The sequence below is a fragment of the Pelophylax lessonae genome, assembly GCF_965119305.1.
Source record: "Pelophylax lessonae genome assembly, chromosome: 4".
In the NCBI taxonomy this organism is placed as follows: Eukaryota; Metazoa; Chordata; class Amphibia; order Anura; family Ranidae; genus Pelophylax; species Pelophylax lessonae.
In genome coordinates, this window is record NC_138771.1 from 506626049 (window position 1) to 506645316 (window position 19268).

Genomic DNA, 19268 nt, shown 5'->3' on the forward strand with positions numbered 1-19268 from the left:
TACAGTAAAGTGCAATAGCAGCAGAAGTGTGAATCCAGTCTTAAGCATTAGGAAAATTTCAAAAACTGACATTAGCAAATTTTGTTATGTTTTTGTGCCCATCTAATATGCTGGTTTGCTTTACTGAATATGCAATCTCATATGACCAAATTCAAGCAGACTTTGCTGTTCTTGTAATAATGTAACTGGAAGCAAAGATGTATATCAGGCAAGTTTCTTCCACAGCCAAAAACTGCCATTAGAAGCGGCTGGACGTGATAGAAAACTGGCGCTAAGCTATCGATGGTCATCAAGCATTCGCAGCCTCCTAAGCTCACCATTCACTTTACAGTTTGTCTGTACTGTCTCTGTTTATTGTGGCCATACATACTCAATTTTATTATCCGATAAGTGTGTAACTCGATCAAAGTGACCAAATCTCCGTAAGAAAAAAAAAAAAGCCATAACTTCCTTTCTGATCGACTTAGACTCAATTAACATCAGCCAGGGCAGAAAAATTATTGATCACTTTGCATTGATCTGCAGCATTTTATTCAAGAGTGCAATTGTATTTTGATCAAAGCAGATCATGAGGCTACATGTTGGAAACCGAGACACGATTGATAATTTACAATTGTATGTTTTGATCGTATCTTAACTATCGATCAAAAATCCACTTCCGTGTGTGGCATATTGATCAACATTGGTTGCTGACTGTGGATTGATTATTATTTTTGGAAGAGATTGATGGGAGGAGAAATCAATCCTTTATCATATCTCAACTATCAATCAAATTCCATTTCTGTGTATGATATATAAATCAACATGGGTTGTTGACTGTGGATTGATTATTCTTATTGAAAGGGATTGATCAGAAGAGAAATCAATCCTTTATCTTATCTCAACTATCGATCAAATTTTACTTCTGTGTATGATATATAAATCAACATGGGTTGTTGACTGTGGATTGATTATTCCTATTTGAAGGGATTGATCAGAAGAGAAATCAATCCTTTATCTTATCTCAAGTATCGATCAAATTCCACTTCTGTGTATGATATATAAATCAACATGGGTTGTTGACTGTGGATTGATTATTCCTATTGGAAGGGATTGATCAGAAGAGAAATCAATCCTTTATCTTATCTCAACTATTGATCAAATTCCACTTCTGTGTATGGTAAATCAATCGACATGGGTTGCTGACTGTAGTTTGATTATTCCTATTGGGAGAGATTGATCGGAAGAGAAATCAATCCTTTATTTAATTTCAATTATCGATCATATTCCACTTCCATGTATGGTATATCAATCAACATGGGTTGTTGACTGTAGTTTGATTATTCCTATTGGGAGAGATTGATCGGAAGAGAAATCAATCCTTTATCTTATCTCAAATATCGATCAAATTCCACTTCTGTGTATGGTATATCAATTGACATGGGTTGTTGACTGTAGTTTGATTATTCCTATCGGGAGAAATTGATCGGAAGAGAAATCAATCCTTTATCATATCTCAACTATCAATTAAATTCCACTTGCCAGTGTGTGGCATATCGATCGACTAGACTGCCATCTGTAAAGTGATTATTCCTATTGGAAGAGATTGATCTGAAAATAAATCAATCATTTATCAAAACGTGTACGGCAACCAGTAGGTCTCCCAATATTAGGTAATAAAAGAAGCTATTTAACATATTCAATCATATAGCACCCAGTCAAGCAGACCCTTGTGCTGCGTGGATGCTGGTAGATCGAAAGGATATTGTACATGTGGCAGGGTGATCAAATTCTGAAAAAAATGCAGATTCTTCCTTTTTTGCATTCTCCTAAATATTTGAATGTAGTTTCTGCGATCTGTTGAGAATCATTCAATTTCAGAGTCCGCGCCTTGAATTGTATGATCCTTTGCTGATTAAAAAAAATCCACACAGGCTATCTGGGAGAATAAAAAAAAACCTCACTTTTCCATTTCAATCCAGTTTACTTTGGGTATTCATAGACTGATATTAAATTGCCAATTTCAATAAAAATAGCATTTATCTGCTAGTAACAAAAATATCCCTTGATGGAGTATATGTTAACATAAACGAACGGCATCAGCAGGGTTAATTAAAAAAAAAAATTCTCCACTCCCAACCAGCATGTGAGGGTTATTACAACCCGGCGTGACGTGTACAAGCCACAGACAGATAAAGATGACTTGTATTCCCCCAGGAAAATACACCTGTGTTTCCAGCTGCATCCAGTAGGGGGCCCCATGGAGTCACTCCTATGACTTGTTTTGCAGCCATCTTCTGTCTGCAAAGCAGAAGCAGCAGTGTCAGAGAAAGAGCGAGGGAGCAGTGGAGAGAGAGCTCCGCTGTCTCTCGCAACTGCACAAGTCTGAATGTACCCCTGCTTTAAAGAGAACCCCCCTTTAAGACTGGCAGCCTGAGGATCAGGGATCTTCAGCCATGGAGGAAGGCATCCACAGCCTGCAGGAAAGGCAGTTGCCCAGGGAATTCTTAGGGTAAGGCTCCAGGACTTGCAGCTCTGCTGAGAAGTGACTTGCAGACACACAGCTTGATATAACCTGTCACTTCATTGCAGAATGGATTACCCTCCCCTGTACCTGTGCAAGCCCAAAAGAGGGATCAAGCGAGACGACACCAAGGTAAGACCTCAATTTTGGGAAAAGAAGGGGGGAACAAATATTTTACAAGCCAGACGGGGGACTCGACTAAACTTGCTAGGAATTTTAACGACTCCCATGTTGCATAGTTGCTAACATGTTACAATAAACTTATCACTGACACACCTACGTAGTTGTCAGTCTTTTTAAAATCATTTCCAGGGACACTTTTTGATTGGCTGGCCAAGCTTTTTATTTTTTTGGAAGGCTGAAGGTCTCATCTGTCACCCCAGACTGGAAGTCTAAATTCAACTTGCTGGGAAATCATACTAGCACCTAGTTAAAATAACACACTTGTCAATATTTTGACAGTCATTTCCAGGGGCACTTTTTTTTTTTTTTGACGGGTTTTGTAAGCTTGCTATTTCGGGAGGCTGAGGGTCTCATCTGTCACCCCAGGCAGGCACTCTGGAATAAACTTGTTGGGAATCTTAATAGCATCAAGGTAAAAAAAAAAAATACAACTGTCAATATTTTTGGCAGTCACTTCCAGGGACTGGATAAGCCTGTTAGGTACGATACTGTGTGGGAGGATCACGGATCGCTATATACCCCCACATTGATTAAAATCGGCTATAGATGGTATTAGATTTCAAAATTCTACCTAAAAATGTTAACAAAAGAAAGGCAGAATGATACAGAATGAATCAATATTGTAGGAAAGATAGAGTTTTCATGGCCAGATATGAAACCGAGCAACACTTCCAGGGACTGGAAGCTGGAGGGGCAACCTTTTAAAATGGTGCAAAATCCTAATCTAACGTTTGGAAAAGGTGGAGTTTTCTTGTTCAGATTATGAACCAGAAAGATTTCCAAAGACACTTTAAGAACTTTTTTTTTTTCTGGATGGGAGGTGGGGGTGGGTTACTTGGTCTTGGCTTTGAGGGTCTTACATTTGACTTTATGCATTTACTCCAGAGACCTGTGAATTGTGCAAGTTTTGCAGCTCATCCAGATGCATTAGAGATTAAAAAAAAAGACTTTAGGATAAACTTATAATCAAACCTAAATGCTTTTGCCTTTATTACTGGTATGTGTAAGACGTAGAGTCTAGAATTAACTTGCTGTGAATATGTTCAATAAAATAACTCCCCTGCCCCCCCTCCCTTTTTCTTCTACTCGTTCCGTTTCAGGAGACGTACAAGCTTCCTCACCGTCTCATAGAGAAAAAACGAAGAGACAGGATAAATGAATGTATAGCCCAGCTGAAAGATTTGCTGCCAGAACATCTCAAGCTCACAGTAAGAGCTCTCCTTTTCATTTATAATTAATAGGCCCTAATATTTGACTACCATCCATTGATCTTTTTTCGGCGTGTCACTTAAGGATAAGAAACGATCGCTATTGCTTTTTTTTTCTTGTGCCACGTTGGGTGAAGTGGAAGGTTGCTTGCTGCCCCAGATAAATGCAATAAAAAAATAAAAAGTATGTTCTACCTTAAGTGGTGTAAGTTAGTGTTAATACCGGGTCGATTTTTCTCCCCTCTCTGCTCGCAGACGCTGGGGCACTTGGAAAAAGCGGTCGTGCTGGAGTTAACTTTGAAACACTTGAAGGGTTTGACGTCCCTGACGGAGCAGCAGCACCAGAAAATTATCTCCTTACAGAACGGTGAGTGACCAGATATTGATTTTTCTCCTTATTGATTTTACCACAGCCAACATCTCTAAAAGTTTGATGCAGATTTTTTTTTTTTTTTTTTTTTTACGGCTTTCTTAAAACTTCTGTTAACTTTATTGTTTGCCAAATACTCCTTGGGTTTCATATCTGTAATTCACATTCCGCAACCTGATACTGTCACGCCAGCTAACACGTGAAACGACAGTAACGCCGCCTACCTGATTAATATGGTAATGTGAGGGAGGATGGTGAGATAATCAACTTTGTAAATAGCGTCCAGTAGCTGATTTCTGTTGTGCCAGTACAGGATTCTGAAGTATCCAAACAATCATACATTGCCTGTTATTATGGGGTGGGGGGGCGGTAAGCAACTAAATGGGATCACAAGCAATAGGAAGAATTTAAACATTTCAAAATGGGCTAGGTGGGAGGATCCTGTATAAAGGAGCAAGGTTATTCATCATTATTAGTTACAGCATGGATTGGTTTCATTCCTGCTTAAAAGTTGATATTTCCAGAAATTTTCAAAAAACTTTGCAGAAGTTTTTATTCTCTAGTCTTTAGAAAAGTATAGTTCCCCTTTAAAGGCAAATAATTTATGCCTGAAAAGGCTACAAAAAAGGCAACAAACCATGGATAGTAAATGTGAGTTGCTGAATGTGGTTTGTTTTGGAGAAACAGAATCCATTTGACTGGTTATTGGTTGCCCATGACCTGTTTGTTTACTAAGGTGTTCCTTAATTGAGAATTTCATAAAAGAATATCTGTGGAGGGAACTCGAAAGAAATTCTGGTGTCGAGATTTAATTCTGTATGAGCAGGTGACGGGCAGATGGCTTGTGTTGACTGTTCTCTTTCTCTGTTTACTGTAAAACAGGCGAGCGTTCCATGAAATCTCCCCTCCAATCGGATCTGGATGCCTTTCATTCCGGTTTTCAGACGTGTGCCAAAGAAGTCCTGCAGTACCTGTCGCGTTTTGAAAGCTGGACTAGCCGGGATCAGAGGTGTACCCAGCTTCTCAACCACCTTCACACCGTGTCCAGTCAAATCTTACCCAGCTCCCAGCTCCTCTTACAGCAGGTGCCCCCCAGCAAGACGACTTCTCAGTCCCCGAGCCGAGGGCTGCCTAAGGTGGAGAACCAAACAAACTGCGTGCCTGTTATTCAGAGGACTCATAACTTGGAGCTTAGTGAGAACGACACAGACACTGACAGCGGTTATGGAGGCGAAGGAGAAAAGTTGGAGTCAAAATTGGAGGGACAGAGCAATGTAGGAGCCAAGAGCCAAGGGGCAAATGGCGTGACCGTGAAACAGGAGCCACTGGATGAGCCTGTGCCCAAAAGGTTTAAGCCAGACTGCTCTGGGGCCGGCAGCACGGCTGCTGGGACTGAACCAGCTGTGCGGCCCGACACCAACCTGCTTAATTCTCTAATGGGATTTGGAAGTAACCCTTTCGGTCAGCAGGCCCCTTTCTGTTTACCATTTTACTTCATCTCACCCTCGGCAGCTGCCGCCGCGGCAGCCTACATGCCTTTCTTAGACAAGGGCAGCTTAGAGAAGTACCTCTACCCGGCAGCCGCTGCTGCTGCAGCCCCTATCCCTTTCATCTACCCAGGTTTACCCGCCCAGGCGGCTGGTACTTTCCCATGTCTGTCCTCAGTCCTGTCCCCTGAGAAGTTGGCAAGTTGCTCCACTGCCCTTCTCCCTGACCTCCCCTCATCGCCCTTTCAGGCTGGTCCTGCCATGACCGACCTACAAGACCCTTTACAAGACCTCCGGCCGTCCCCCAAGGAAAATTAAAACAATGATGCAAAGAAAAAAAAAAATCATGACCTATATATATTAAGAGCCTCTCATTTTGTAGCAAGTCTCGTTTTTAACTGGATCAACATTAGCCTTGTACATTGATGGGTTATGGACACATTTATTTAGCTTACTAAAGTTGCTGGATATGACAGCCAGGAGAAATGGACCTCCACCATGAATGGCTCAGCACAAAATTACCTTGTTATTGATAGTGGCATCTTTTATAACACACCAGGATGCATGTTTGAAAACTGGAGCCAAAATCGAGCTGTTGCCCAGAGCGACTGGATCCAGGGTGTCCTGGGAAAAGTAAAACCCAAATGCTTGCTATGGACAACAGCTCCACTTTTTACTCCAGTGGATCTGTCAGGAATTAGACCCATGCAGCAAAAACAGGGATGATTTTGTGCTACTAAGCACTTAGAAATTGCATGTGTAACTGAGCTCTAATGTGTAAAAAGGTGCATAAAATTTACTTTATATTTTTATATGAAAACATTTTTAGAGATTTGCCCTGCCAAGTGAAAGCTATGAAAAGCTTAGCCTAACACTATCCCCTTTGAAAGTTTAACTTTAACCAACAAATTGGGCTTTGGAAAGTGTACATCTGTTCTTTGTGACACAATATTCTCTAAGCATAGCGCATCATAGGCATAGGCTGCCTACAAACTGACCCCATTACGGTGTTCTAAAGGTTGTACTTTTACGCTGCCTGTGTGTTATTGCACATGCAAAAATAAGTGTGCCTAAACTTTTTAAACAAACTTTTTTTAAAAAAACTTTAACAGAGTTATAAAACTGGGAAAAGAAGCAAAGTGCATTTACCTATTATAGCATCCCTATGGACCATAGTTTGTCAGTTAAGAGCTTTATAACAAGCAAAAGAGTTTGACTGGTTTCCATGGGTACACATTGCACTTTTCCATGTTGAATCGGAAATTAAACAATTCTAATTTTTTCATCTGTAGTATTCTAAGAGGGCAATGAATCCCTGGAGGATACCCTCTAAAAAAAATGTAAATTTTTCCTGCATATATTTTAAAGAAATAAAGTATAATACAATGCTCATGCACATTTCAGTCTGATCGGTTAATCACACCTATTAAAATACACCTATAAAAAAGTTTAAAACATGCCTGGCCCTTCTTTCGGTCAATTTTTAGGTCTTACCAAAAGCAATTTACCTAAACTTTTTGTTACAGTGTGGTTTTAGAATTTGCGATATAAGCAAACAAACTATAAAAATATAGTTTAAACTATAAACTATAAAAAAAGAAACCTAAAGTTTAGATTTGTAAAAATGCAACAATTTTATAAAATAAAACAGCATAATTGGGATGGTAATTTAAGTTAAATCCAACAGAAAAGAAAATATGCAATAATATACAAAATTATTAATATATATATATATATATATATATATACACACACACACACATATATATGTAAATATGTTATTATTAACAAATTGATACATGAATGGCCAGTATCAATATTAATGCGTTACACGTGTTTACAAGCCAAAACACTGCTGCCAGGAGAAAAGGCATCTAGGAAGGATAGCAAAAAATGTCTAGTGTGCATGAGGCCTAAAGAACAAATAAATTCCCAGCTCTGAGGTTGAACTGACCAACAATGTGCTTAAAGGGGAACTCTGCTTTCATATGTATTGACATCCCAAGTACAAATACTAAGGATTGTTATTCTTTATTGAAACATTGGATTGAACATTATCTCCCCTGCTGATCATTTGCCATATCTAAACCTTAGGAAATGGCCTAAAATAGATTGGTTGGAGTCACCCTTTAAGCCTATTAAACACTGTCCTGTTAATTTCTTTAAAGAAGAATTTCACAAAGCAGTATTAGTTTCAAAAATTGCAATAGCTCCCTAAAACCATAGTCATAAAATCCCAAAAAGGTCCCAAAAGATTGTATCTTTTGAAGGGATCACTTAAACCTCAAAGTATATGTATTTGATACATTGTAATTCATATGAGCCAATCCACAACACCCCTTTAGACTTTCATGGAGCTCTAAAGAGTTGTAGATCTTGTGGTTAACACATTTCACCAAAAATAAAGTGATTTTATATTATTTTCAGTGACCGGCTGCCTATGTTACAGATCTGGTAGCTCAGATTCTATCCGATGTGCTATGTGTATGCCAAATTTCATAAACCCCACCATGGCTTCTTTGCTGTCTGTTAGGCTTCACTAAGCTGCTGTCAGTCATCCTGACATGTACAGACCCTGAAATTGTCATGGCATCATATAGTCACTAACTTGTGCGTTATCTGGAGCCAGCAAACCGAAAAGAATGTATTACATAACTACGTTTAGAGATTTTAACAGTCCTTTTGTTGCAGTCCATATGCAATTACTGAAAGCGGAGCCTGTTAAAGTGGCATGCCAGCTTCGTGTCATTAGGCAGGATTTTCCTTCATCGTTTACAATAGGCCATCCAAGCCGCCTGCTCCTAATAGCTAATTATTTCAGGTGCTGTTGCCATAAGCGGTTATATAACCAAGTTATAATTACGCCTTGTTTGGCCGAGAGAATATTGTGTTCCAAGCCTTCCATTCACCCGAAATTAGTTCAGCTGACAGTATTATATAACACTCCTCTTACGTAGGTGTTTAATTGGGCTAAACAAACCTTGCCTCATGACCAAATCAAGTTAGTTTGCACACTGTCTGCACAGTCTCGGTTGCACATCCACAGTCAATATTATTCTACAACCCCCCTTTGTGTCCATCTCTACGCAGTTTTAATGTTGGTCCTGTGTTTATGGCTATTTAAAAGAAACATTTTATTTTATTTTTTTGCTGTATAAAAAGCCTAAATTGTGTTATAAAAAAGTCTAGAAAAAAAAGTCTCCTCTCCATGTCGGAGCTGTCAAAATGTTCTTTTTTCAGGGGACAAAAAAACGTAAAAAAAAAAAAAAAAATCTTTTCAGTATTTTTTAATATGTTGGGCTTCAGAGCAGTTTTAAAAAAAAAGCAAGGAAAAAGACGTAGACTCCAAAACTTTAGTTCTTAGCACTTTAATTTTACCAGTTTCTGTTGAATTTTTATGTTCCACTTTGTAGAATTGCACTCGGACCTGAGGTTCTTTATCTTTCTCTACTCGAATACTTGAAAGCAAAATTGAATTTGATAATATCAGTGTATTTGTGGATGCAATGGTAGCACTTTAAGGCTTGACTGGTGGCGAGTGAATTTTTCTTTTTTTTTTTTTTTTTAAAGTGTCTCTTTAACACAACTTTAAAGTGCACCTGTCACAGAATGCAGTTGTTTCATGGACTTGGACAGTATTTAGAAAAGTGCAGCCTATCTAATAATTTGGAACCAGTGCCATGAAGGCATCTCTTCATGCTTTCATCCCAACCATAGATCCTACAGAGCAGATAGACTGCCTATTGGTTGCTTTAAAAGCTCCTGCCACACAACAGGCTCCTCTGACAGGTACATTTAGGTAGCTGGTAGTAAAAGTGCATTTTATTCCAATAATAGTTGTACTGTTTTATATTTGCTCAAAAACAGTTTGTGCACTGAAGAAAATTAATTTATTTGTATTTTTGTAGTTATTAGTAAGTCAATAAACTGGAAGATGGCTGTTGGTTGATATTAGACAAGCTTTGGCTCTGTAGCTGCTGTGGAAGTACAAGTCTCAGTCATGTTGAAGGGGTTATTTCGGGACTTGTGGTTTCATGGCGAAGTTTGTAAGTCTCTAAGCTCCTTGCTTCTGGGTGTTATGGCAAGACCCTTATGGTAAAGAGCTTGGATGCATATTGTACGAAAGTCAAGGGGGGAAAAAAAAGTTTGCCAAACTCCTTGAAAAGGGCTTTATTCTTTACACCCCTCAGTTTCCTTCATTAGATCTCACCTTCTTTTCTTTGTCCTAATTATTTTAAAGTACATGCCAAATACCAGGATAGTGCAAAGCATTGGCCTTATAATATATTTCCCTTTAAATTAAGTTTTGGGTGTGCACTGAACCATTTTTCAGAAGGTGCCAACTCTCCTCCCATAGTACGACTCCAATCCAGCCCCATGGCCCAGATAATCACATGGTGTCATGTGCTTTTACTGTTAATTAATCCCTGCCTACATGTACTGTAACAATTGCCACTACTGAACCAAAGAATAGTTGGATTTCTTTGAAGAGAACTATGAAGTTTTTTTATTTGTTTGGTATATGATATGGCACTTTGCTTTCTCAAACCAATTTTTGGGAAGCTTTATCAGTTGACTCTGAACTAATTAGAATTATACAGAACAGATCTACCCGCGCTTAGACATTGTGACCGAATATACCTTAAATTTATTGATTGAGGATCTCAACTTTCTGATTCCTTTATGCCCATCTGTATTATCAAAAGGAAATTGAATGAGGTAGTTACAAACAAGAATCAATAAGTTAACAATAAATATGATCACCATAAAATGGTTTTAAAGCTGACAATTAGACGGAGCAGCCTGGTCATCTGCCTGTCTGCCTTTCCCCTATGGTATATGTAGCCCAGAGGGCTTTAAAATTCTTACTATCAATTGTTTCTGAAGACAATCACAGCTAACAAGAATACGCACAACTTAATGGCTAATTTCTATGCCATAATGGGAAGCTTTAGACTGAGCAACTTTAAATGCAGAGCGATAAGGTGCATGTGCAGGGGATTCATTTTCAGTGGGCCACTGGGACAATATTTGCCCTGTTCTATCTCCGCTTGTACTCACTCTAGTTACAATAGTCCTATTTTAATGAATTTTGGGATGCTTAGCAGATAGACTCTGCTTTCTAAATGTACACTAACCACGTAACCAAAAACAGGAAGATACTGTATAGTATATGGTAAGTGGTTGAATGAACAGTCAGCAATGACCTAGCCTTTCTCAACCATTTTACCTTTGTTTGCTTATGAAAGCCAATGAGAATTAAAGGAAACCTCCATACTGCCTAAGTGGGTGTTTAAAAAGAACTCCAGTAAGAGGAAAATTTGCCTCTTTGGTAAATCGTTCCCTAAGACTGCCCACAGATCTGCAGATCCGCAGCCCACAGATCCGCAGAGGCGGTCCAACGTATGTGCCGTTCATTCTCACGCACAATGAGGGGGTGGCTTTCTATGAGAAGATCGACTTCCCTGTACATGGGAGTGATGTAAGACAAGGGAAAGGCAGAATGGGGGAAAATTAAATACTGTTAAAGTTTTTTTCCAACTTGCTAGATTGCTTGGTATTCAAGACAGCAAACACCCGGTAGGGTTAGAGGCCTCCCATGGATGTGAGATCCTAATGAACTCTGACTCTCCCTATATCTGGCAAAAGCCTGCTATAGTCAACAGATATCAACTAGCTTTGCACCATCTGTTGAGTAACTATTTGATTTTGCACACCAGTAACCTGCTGGGACCTGTAGTTTATAATCAGCTGGAATGTTGGAAATTTTATGTCTCTGATACCTAGACAATCTTTCTAGAAAATGCTGAGAATTATTGTTCCACAGTGGCAGCAGAGACATGTGTTAGTTTTTGCCCTGTTGCACTAAAAAAATTGAAAAATAAATGGTAATACAGCCTTAAAGTAGATCGAAATACAATCACTAAAATCTCATATAAACTTTAAATATGCTAATGTAACTTTAAAAGTTGTTTTCAATGTTTTAAAAAACTGCCTCTTAATATAAAATGAGTGATCCTTCCATAAAGGTCCGTGTTCAGGCACTTCCTGGAATGAGGTGACAACCAAGGTTGTCGCCTTCCTCACATGCGCCCCTGGTAGAAACTACAAATGGCCATGCCAATTCAGACATGGTCCACTGTGTTCACTATCAGGTATCTGCTCCACTGATGTGCAGCCAACGCTGGAATAAATTCATGTAGACAGAAAGTGGCTAGAAGAGGCTGGAGGAGATCAGCAGCACTGAGATGGGAGGAAGAATAAAATAAGTGAAAGCAGTATTAAAAAAAAAAAAACATGTTTATTGATACACAGTGAAAACTAAATGGCCTCCTGTCAGGGTTAAAGCGGAGTTCCACTAATTTTTAATACATAGCCTTATTGTAATGTCCACCTTTAATGCTGTACTGTTTGGATAGTTATATCTTAACATTTCTAAAGCGAGTACCTTTTTATTTAATAGTCTTCCCCTTGACTTCCGGTCACGTCCGGCTAGGTGACTACGTCAGCAGCCTGGCCCGTTGACTCCTGGGATATCTATGTCATCGATCCCAGAAGTCTTAGGGCACCTCGTAATATCACGAGATTTCCTGACCAGAACTGCATCTATGGGACTTCTGTGCGGGCATGTTCCACGTGACTGTGCAGATGTAAGGACGGGAGACAGCAGCTGCACAAAAACCCGAGCTGCCCACATCCTTCATGGCCGCAGCCAAATCGAGGGTGAGAAAAGATAACTAATTGGATTGTAAGTAATTAGAATGTGCACATGGGCCTCACTTTCTGTTGTGGTTCTGGTGAATTACAACAATCTCAATGATTTTGTTAGCATAATGTTGGCTAGGAGACTGGAACTCCGCTTTAAGATCTACTTTAACAAGCTGCTAACACTTCATGAATGCTAATAACAGAGCATAAGACTTGGTTTCCCATGATCTGTTTCACTGGTGATTAGCAAAATGGAACTAAATTGAGTACAGTAGCATACTTATCCTGTAGGCTGCTACAAGCCCTTTTTTTTCTCAAAGTAGTGAATTGTGACTATTTTTCAATGTATTTTGGGCAAAGATCCTTTTTCGGATGTGTGCGTACTCTGCGTGAAAGCTAAACCTATTTTTTTTTTTTGGGGGGGGGGGGGGGTGCAGGTAAAGGACGGTAAGCAGCAGTTTGCCTTTTCCCACAATTTTCGGGGTTTCAAGTCACGCCTTTCTGTCCCGCAGGCGACCAAACAGCGGCTAATGACGGGGGGAAGCTTTTTTAATCAGACTTCAGAAGACCTCGTCTAGATATTCTTAGTTTGTTTCCAAGGTAGCACTGTGAGTTATCACACTTCAATGTTATATAAGAGGTGAGATACGACAAAGTGATTAAAGGGTAAAGAAATAATCGAGTGTTTCTCTCTTCTTTTTTTTTTCTTTTGCTGCTGTTTGCCTCAAACGCTGTGTTTAAACAACGTTCTAAAAACCTTTACAAGCCCGCGCTGGGGCTTCTGTGTACATAGTTGTTAAATACATCCAAACGTTTGATGTCGGACAAGCTATTTTTGTAATGGAAGGGAGGGGGGAGTTTAAAAAATTGTGTCAAATGTTTCATTTTTTTTGCATTGAGATATGTCATATGGAGAGAGTCTCTGACTGCGGTTGCACTTTTGTTGAAATGCTTTGCTTGGTAGGAAATGTTTGCTGTCTTAAATTATTAAAATATAAATAAAATGCCTTCTCAGAGAAACTGTGTACATGAAGTGTTTTAGTACTGAACAGAGATGGTACAAAGTTCCTTCCCTTTCTTCTTCCTTCCCTTTTTCCTATCTCCCTTCCTTCCCACTTTCCTTCCTTCCTTCTCTTCCTTTCTCCCTCCTTTTTCATTCTTTCCTTTTTATTCCTTCTCTTCCTTTCTTTCATGTGTCCCTCTCTATGTTCTTCCTTTACTTCCATGTTTCCTTTCTTCCCTCCCCCCTTCATCCCTTTCCTTTAAATCCTTTCCTTCCCTTTTCCCTCTTGCCTTCTTCTTTTTATCTCTTTCTTTAATCTTTCTTCTACCTTCCTCTTGCTTTTCTTCCACCCTTCTCCCTTCCTTCCTTCCTTCCTTTCTTCTTCCCTACTTCCTCACATATTTTCCTTTCCCTCCCTTCGTTTCTTCTTTCCTTGCTTTCTCCTTGCTTCCTTCCATCCCTTCCTTCCTCTCAACCTTCATTCTTCTGTTCTCATTTTCCTCCATCCTATCGTTCTTTCTATCTTACCTTCCCACCTCCCTTCATTTAGTCTTATTTCCTTACATTCCTTCCTTTCTTCCTTCTTCCCATCTTTTCTCATATGTTATTTTCCTTTTCTCCTTTCCTTTCTTTTTTCTATTCCTTTCCTTATTTCTCTTGTATTTCCTTTCCCTTCCCTTTCCCTTTCCTTTCATTTCTTTTCTTTTCCTTTTCCTTTCCTTTCCTGTTTCCTCTTTCCTTTCCCTTTCCCTTTCCTTCCTTTCCCACTTTCCGTTCCCTATTTCCTCTTTTCTTTCCTTTTTTTCCCTTTCTTTTCATCTTTCCTTCCCTGTTTCCTCTTCCCTTACCTTTTTTCCCTTTCCTTTCCCCTTTCCTTTCCTGTTTCCTCTTTCCTTTCCTTTCCTCTGTCCTCTTTCCGTTCTTCTTTCCCCTTTCCTTTCCTGTTTTTCCTCTTTCCTTTCCCTTCCCTTTCCTTTCATTTCCCCCTTTCCTTCCCTGTTTCCTCTTATATTTCCTTTTCCCCCTTTCCTTTCCTCTTTCCTCTTTCCTTTCCCTTCCCTTTCCTTTCCTTCCTTTCCCACTTTCCGTTCCCTATTTCCTCTTTTCTTTCCTTTTTTTCCCTTTCTTTTCATCTTTCCTTCCCTGTTTCCTCTTCCCTTACCTTTTTTCCCTTTCCTTTCCCCTTTCCTTTCCTGTTTACTCTTTCCTTTCCTTTCCTTTCCTCTGTCCTCTTTCCGTTCTTCTTTCCCCTTTCCTTTCCTGTTTTTCCTCTTTCCTTTCCTTTCACTTCCCTTCCCTTTCCTTCCTTTCCCTTTCATTTCCCCCTTTCCTTCCCTGTTTCCTCTTATATTTCCTTTTTCCCCTTTCCTTTCCTCTTTCCATACCTGTTTCCTCTTTCCTTTCCTTTTTTTCCCTTTCCTTTCCTGGGTCCTCCTTCCTTTCATTTCCTTTCCCCTTTCCTTTTTCCCTTTCCTTTTCCTTTCCTCTTTCCCATGCCTCCTTTCCTTTCCCCCTTTCATTCCTTTCCTTCTCACTCCTAATGGATATTCCAAGGGAATCAGGTTTAGATTTTCATTCTCTTATAAACCAAGGACTTTTTAAACATGTGAATACACACATACAATATATCTCTTGCTGTGTCCCCCATCAAAAAAATAAAATTGCCCATGTTTCTCTTGTGAGTAAAGTACAGAAGCCACTGTCACTTCTGAGGATGTTATTTACCTGAAGGTTGGTTATACTTATCCAGTGAGTTCCAGTTTCTGAGTCACTGAGCCGGAACAAGAATTCAGTTCAGGATTCCTGATTTCACTTGCTGCATGCTTGGTACTAGCCATGTAATTACAACAGGCTCACATTTTCAGAAGGAGGTCTTTAGTAAAAGCCTCCATGATTGGTTTCCTTTAACAAACCTTAAGGCTGAGATCTCCCCAGAGTGTGGTGTGGATGAGCCCTGACAGAAGCAGATGGTGGTGCTGAGATGGGGGGATCTGTCAGTATGTCTGGTATATATCCAGCCAGCACAGTGCGATTCTCATACAGCGGCCGGATGACTGACAGCCGAGGTCATGGAACAGGACAAGATGTGACACATTGGCAGTTACAGCCAAAGTTTAGGTGGACATGAACATACGACTAGACAAGGCAGCCGGATGGAAAGTACATTGTGAAAATCACTTTACAGATTGACCTGACCAGATAGACTTCATCATATTGTATATTACAATCTCGGAGGACGTACAGAGAGAAAGCGCAAAGTTCAAATATAATAATATAATATAAGTAAAAAATAAAACATATTCCAGAATACAAAATGTTTAGTAGTCTCCAGAACAGAACCAGAGAGGGAATCGTATAATTCCGCTCACTTACCTTCTGTTATGTCTGCAGCAGAGGACGTCAGGGGGAATCTCCCCAAAGGAACAGACAGCAAAATATAAATGAATAAATACAAGAAGTTATAATCATTCTCGACTCTATCCAAAGCTTAAAAATGGCTTTAGATACTTTAAAGTGGTTGTAAAGGCACAGTTTTTTTTTACCTTGGTTAAAAAACCTTCTGTGTACAGCCCCCCCCCCATACTTACCCGAGCCCCCTCTCGATCCAGCAATATCCACAAGAGCCTTGGCTTTTGGCCTCCGGATTTTCATCACAGCCAGTGAGCCAATCAGGAGACAGAGGGGGCGGGGCCGCGCCGATGTTCCATGTGTGAATAGACACACAGTGCCATGGGTCAGGAGCGTGCCTGCTTGGGTGCCCCCAGAGCAAGCTGCTTACTGTGGGGGCACCTGGCAGATGGGAGGAACCAGGAGCGCTGGCATGGGACCCGAGAAGAGGAGGATCCAGGCTGTCCTGTGCAAAACCAACTGCATAGAGGAGGTAAGAATAACATGTTTGGTATTTAAAAAAAAAGTAAAAAAAAAAGACTTTAATATCACTTCAAAGCTGAAATGTAATATGCTAATATTTTGCATCCCCTGTTTCATCCCCCCCCCCACCCCCACCCTATCAACATGCTAATAAAATTAAAAAAAACTTCATGTTTTCAAACACTTCCTTTTTTTTTAGACTTAGTGGTCTCATCACTGGGTCCCTGTGCAGCTCTATGTAATGCAGGCAGATCATGGCTGGTGGTGGGGGGGGGGCAACCTGCCTCAGTACTTCTCAATCTTGATGCAAGCTGGGGCCTTGCTCTTGGCAGGAGTTTTGCCAATATAAAAATGCCTTGATGGGTGGATGTCAGTCTAGAGGAGTGAGCGTTCCAAGCATAGGTGTGCACAGCTTATTGCATTAAGGTGTGCACCCCGAAGCTCAAACACCTATACCTTTCTCTGCTGTCTCAGCTGCACTGGACAGTGAATGAATGGGAAGTGCTCTGTGCTGAATGGTTTACTGTTCATTCACAAAAACGAATCATAGCAAACATAGTTTACTATGCTTCAGTTATGAATGGACACAGCGAGTGAGTGTGTTTACTGTGTTCATTTAGAAAAGGAAGGGGCCGGTAAATTACATATTTACTAGCCCCTCCCCCCCCCCCGGCTCTCCATCCTTAAACATACCCTGCATCAGCCATTAAGGAAAGGAGAGGAGGGAAGCCATCAGCCCTGCGGGGTGGGGAGCCAACAAAGTGGGGGAAGCCTGGGCAGTAGGGGGAATCAGCACCACACATAGTGATTAGGGTGTGCCCAGGCACAACTGACACACCCCTGCACATGCCTATGGTTCCTAGACAGGCTGTATTTGCATGCAGACCGTCCTACCTAACATCCACATGGGATGCTGAGCCTTCATGTTTTAAAGAACTGAAATCCAATGAATGGAAGAGATCGACCAGGGACAGTCAGGCTGAGAAAGAAAGAACTAGAAGTTGCTGGACACCCTCCAGCCAGGAAAAAAGGAGGGCTTTTCTGATTTTCTGCAGCTCCTAATGCACATTGTGAGAATCTCGCAGTGTGCAGTGAAATCAGAGTAAAAAATTCCAGTACAGGAGAGGAATCTGTACAACCGTGCAAGACTGAAGAAAAGGCTGGAGGTGACCTTTTATTTAAAAACCCTGCTAGTATCAATACCTGCGATCTACCTTCATATTATCTTTCCATGCAGTTCTGCACAGAGGTCACTATATGTTTTAATGGCATTTGCTCAGTGCAGTTAATGAAGCATGCTTTCAGGCACTGGGACGGAAAGGGTGGGGCTTAAAGGCAATGTATGTAGCACCCTCCTAGGTAGGTGCTAGAGAGAGAGAGAGAGAGTATAGTTTTGGATCCTTCCTGCTTACCAGAAGGATTGCCAGGTAAATCTATATTTTTCTCTGCCTACCAGAGAGCAGGATCTGCTAGTGAGGTCTGCTAAATGTGCTCAGGTGCAAGTCTGTCTGAAGTGTTTCACACTGGTCCAATAGGGACGCCTATTGGACAGTGGGAAAACCAACAAATGAGTGCACAGGCATTTAGTACAGCCCTGGTGATTGGCAGAGGAAAGTGCCTCGGTGCATGCTGGGATACTGTAGGAGCACATGTGCTTAGGGTCTTTCAGCTGGAGAGCAGAGTCCGAGAGGGAGGGGCGGCTGCCTCCTCTTCCGTAGAAGTAGAAGGTGGTCGACCTGAGGGCCTAAAGAGCTAGAGAGGAACTGAACCTGGAGGTCCTGCAGAGCTGACTGGAAGGGAGACACTGGAAGGATCTGATTCTGCATACAGTGAATACAGGTCTGTGTCAAGGGGCCTGACCTGAGAGGGGCCATCCCTCAGCTAGAAGAATCAGTGGACCGGTGTCAGTAAAGGGGATGCTAGAGATTATCCTGAAGATATTGTAGATCACCAAGTCTATTGCTGGAGAAAGAGGAAGGAGACTTAACCCTTTCCATACATGTGGCAGTATGGTCAAGCAGTGTAGAGAAGAAAAAATGTGCAGCGCTATAGTTGATGTATGAAGGACTGGGAATACAACAGTTAAGGGAAATCCTGAAACAATATCAGCCTCGTGTGGGTGCAATACCTCATGTGTAAAAATGAGATGAGAATAAAATTGAGAATATAATACTCACTCCAGCTTATGCAAACAAGTGAAAAATATGTGCATAAATGGGAAATATAAATATATCTTGTTGAAATAAAATGATAAGACTGAAGATAAACATATATAGTGTGTTAACAGATAAAAATGAGTACACAGCTCCCAAGAGGAGCAAATAAACCAAAAAGAAACATGGGCAAAATATTGGTACATATAGAGAATTTCCCAAAGTCACTGGTGATAAAACTCTGCAGAGAAAGTGCTCAACAGATTCCAAAGTCTTCATGTTTACTCTATGGAGATCACCCAATCGTGTATAAACCACCAACAGTGATAGAGGGGGGGCTTACCAGATGTAGTGGGCTCAAATTGGCATACGCCTAATGGGCCAACTAAAGCATAAACAGCCAACGATGACCACCTAAACTTCAACTTCAACTCCAATTAACGTGTAGACAACCAGTGGTGACCGTCTCTACTCCTCCAGTATGTAGAAGTCCAGTATGTATAAGTGCAGATGGAGATAAATGGACATTCGATAGGACCAACAGCAGAATCATCTCTGGACCATCTCCATAGTAACTCAAAGAAAAAAGGAACTCCACATAGTGTAAAAACTTGGTGAGGCCAAGTTAGAGTTGTCCTTATCCAATGTACGTAATTCCAGTTGGAATATTATTCCCTTCTCCCATCCAAGTTCCACAATAAATACTAAAAACCAAAACCTCTGGACTGTTTATTGAGTAACGAGCCATTGGGAGTAAGGATGGATGTGTGAACTGTCCCCTA

At 40.6% G+C, this 19268-nt stretch overlaps 1 protein-coding gene across 1 annotated transcript; it reads left to right on the forward strand.

Moving 5' to 3' along the window:
* Window positions 1–2255: 2255 nt before the first annotated feature.
* Window positions 2256–6453, forward strand: BHLHE41 (basic helix-loop-helix family member e41). The gene is made up of 5 exons (XM_082255458.1): window positions 2256–2491; window positions 2572–2635; window positions 3787–3894; window positions 4150–4261; window positions 5147–6453. The coding sequence occupies exons 1-5, from the start codon at window positions 2436–2438 to the stop codon at window positions 6067–6069; spliced, it is 1263 nt and encodes a 420-aa protein (XP_082111584.1). The 5' UTR covers window positions 2256–2435; the 3' UTR covers window positions 6070–6453.
* Window positions 6454–19268: the final 12815 nt, after the last annotated feature.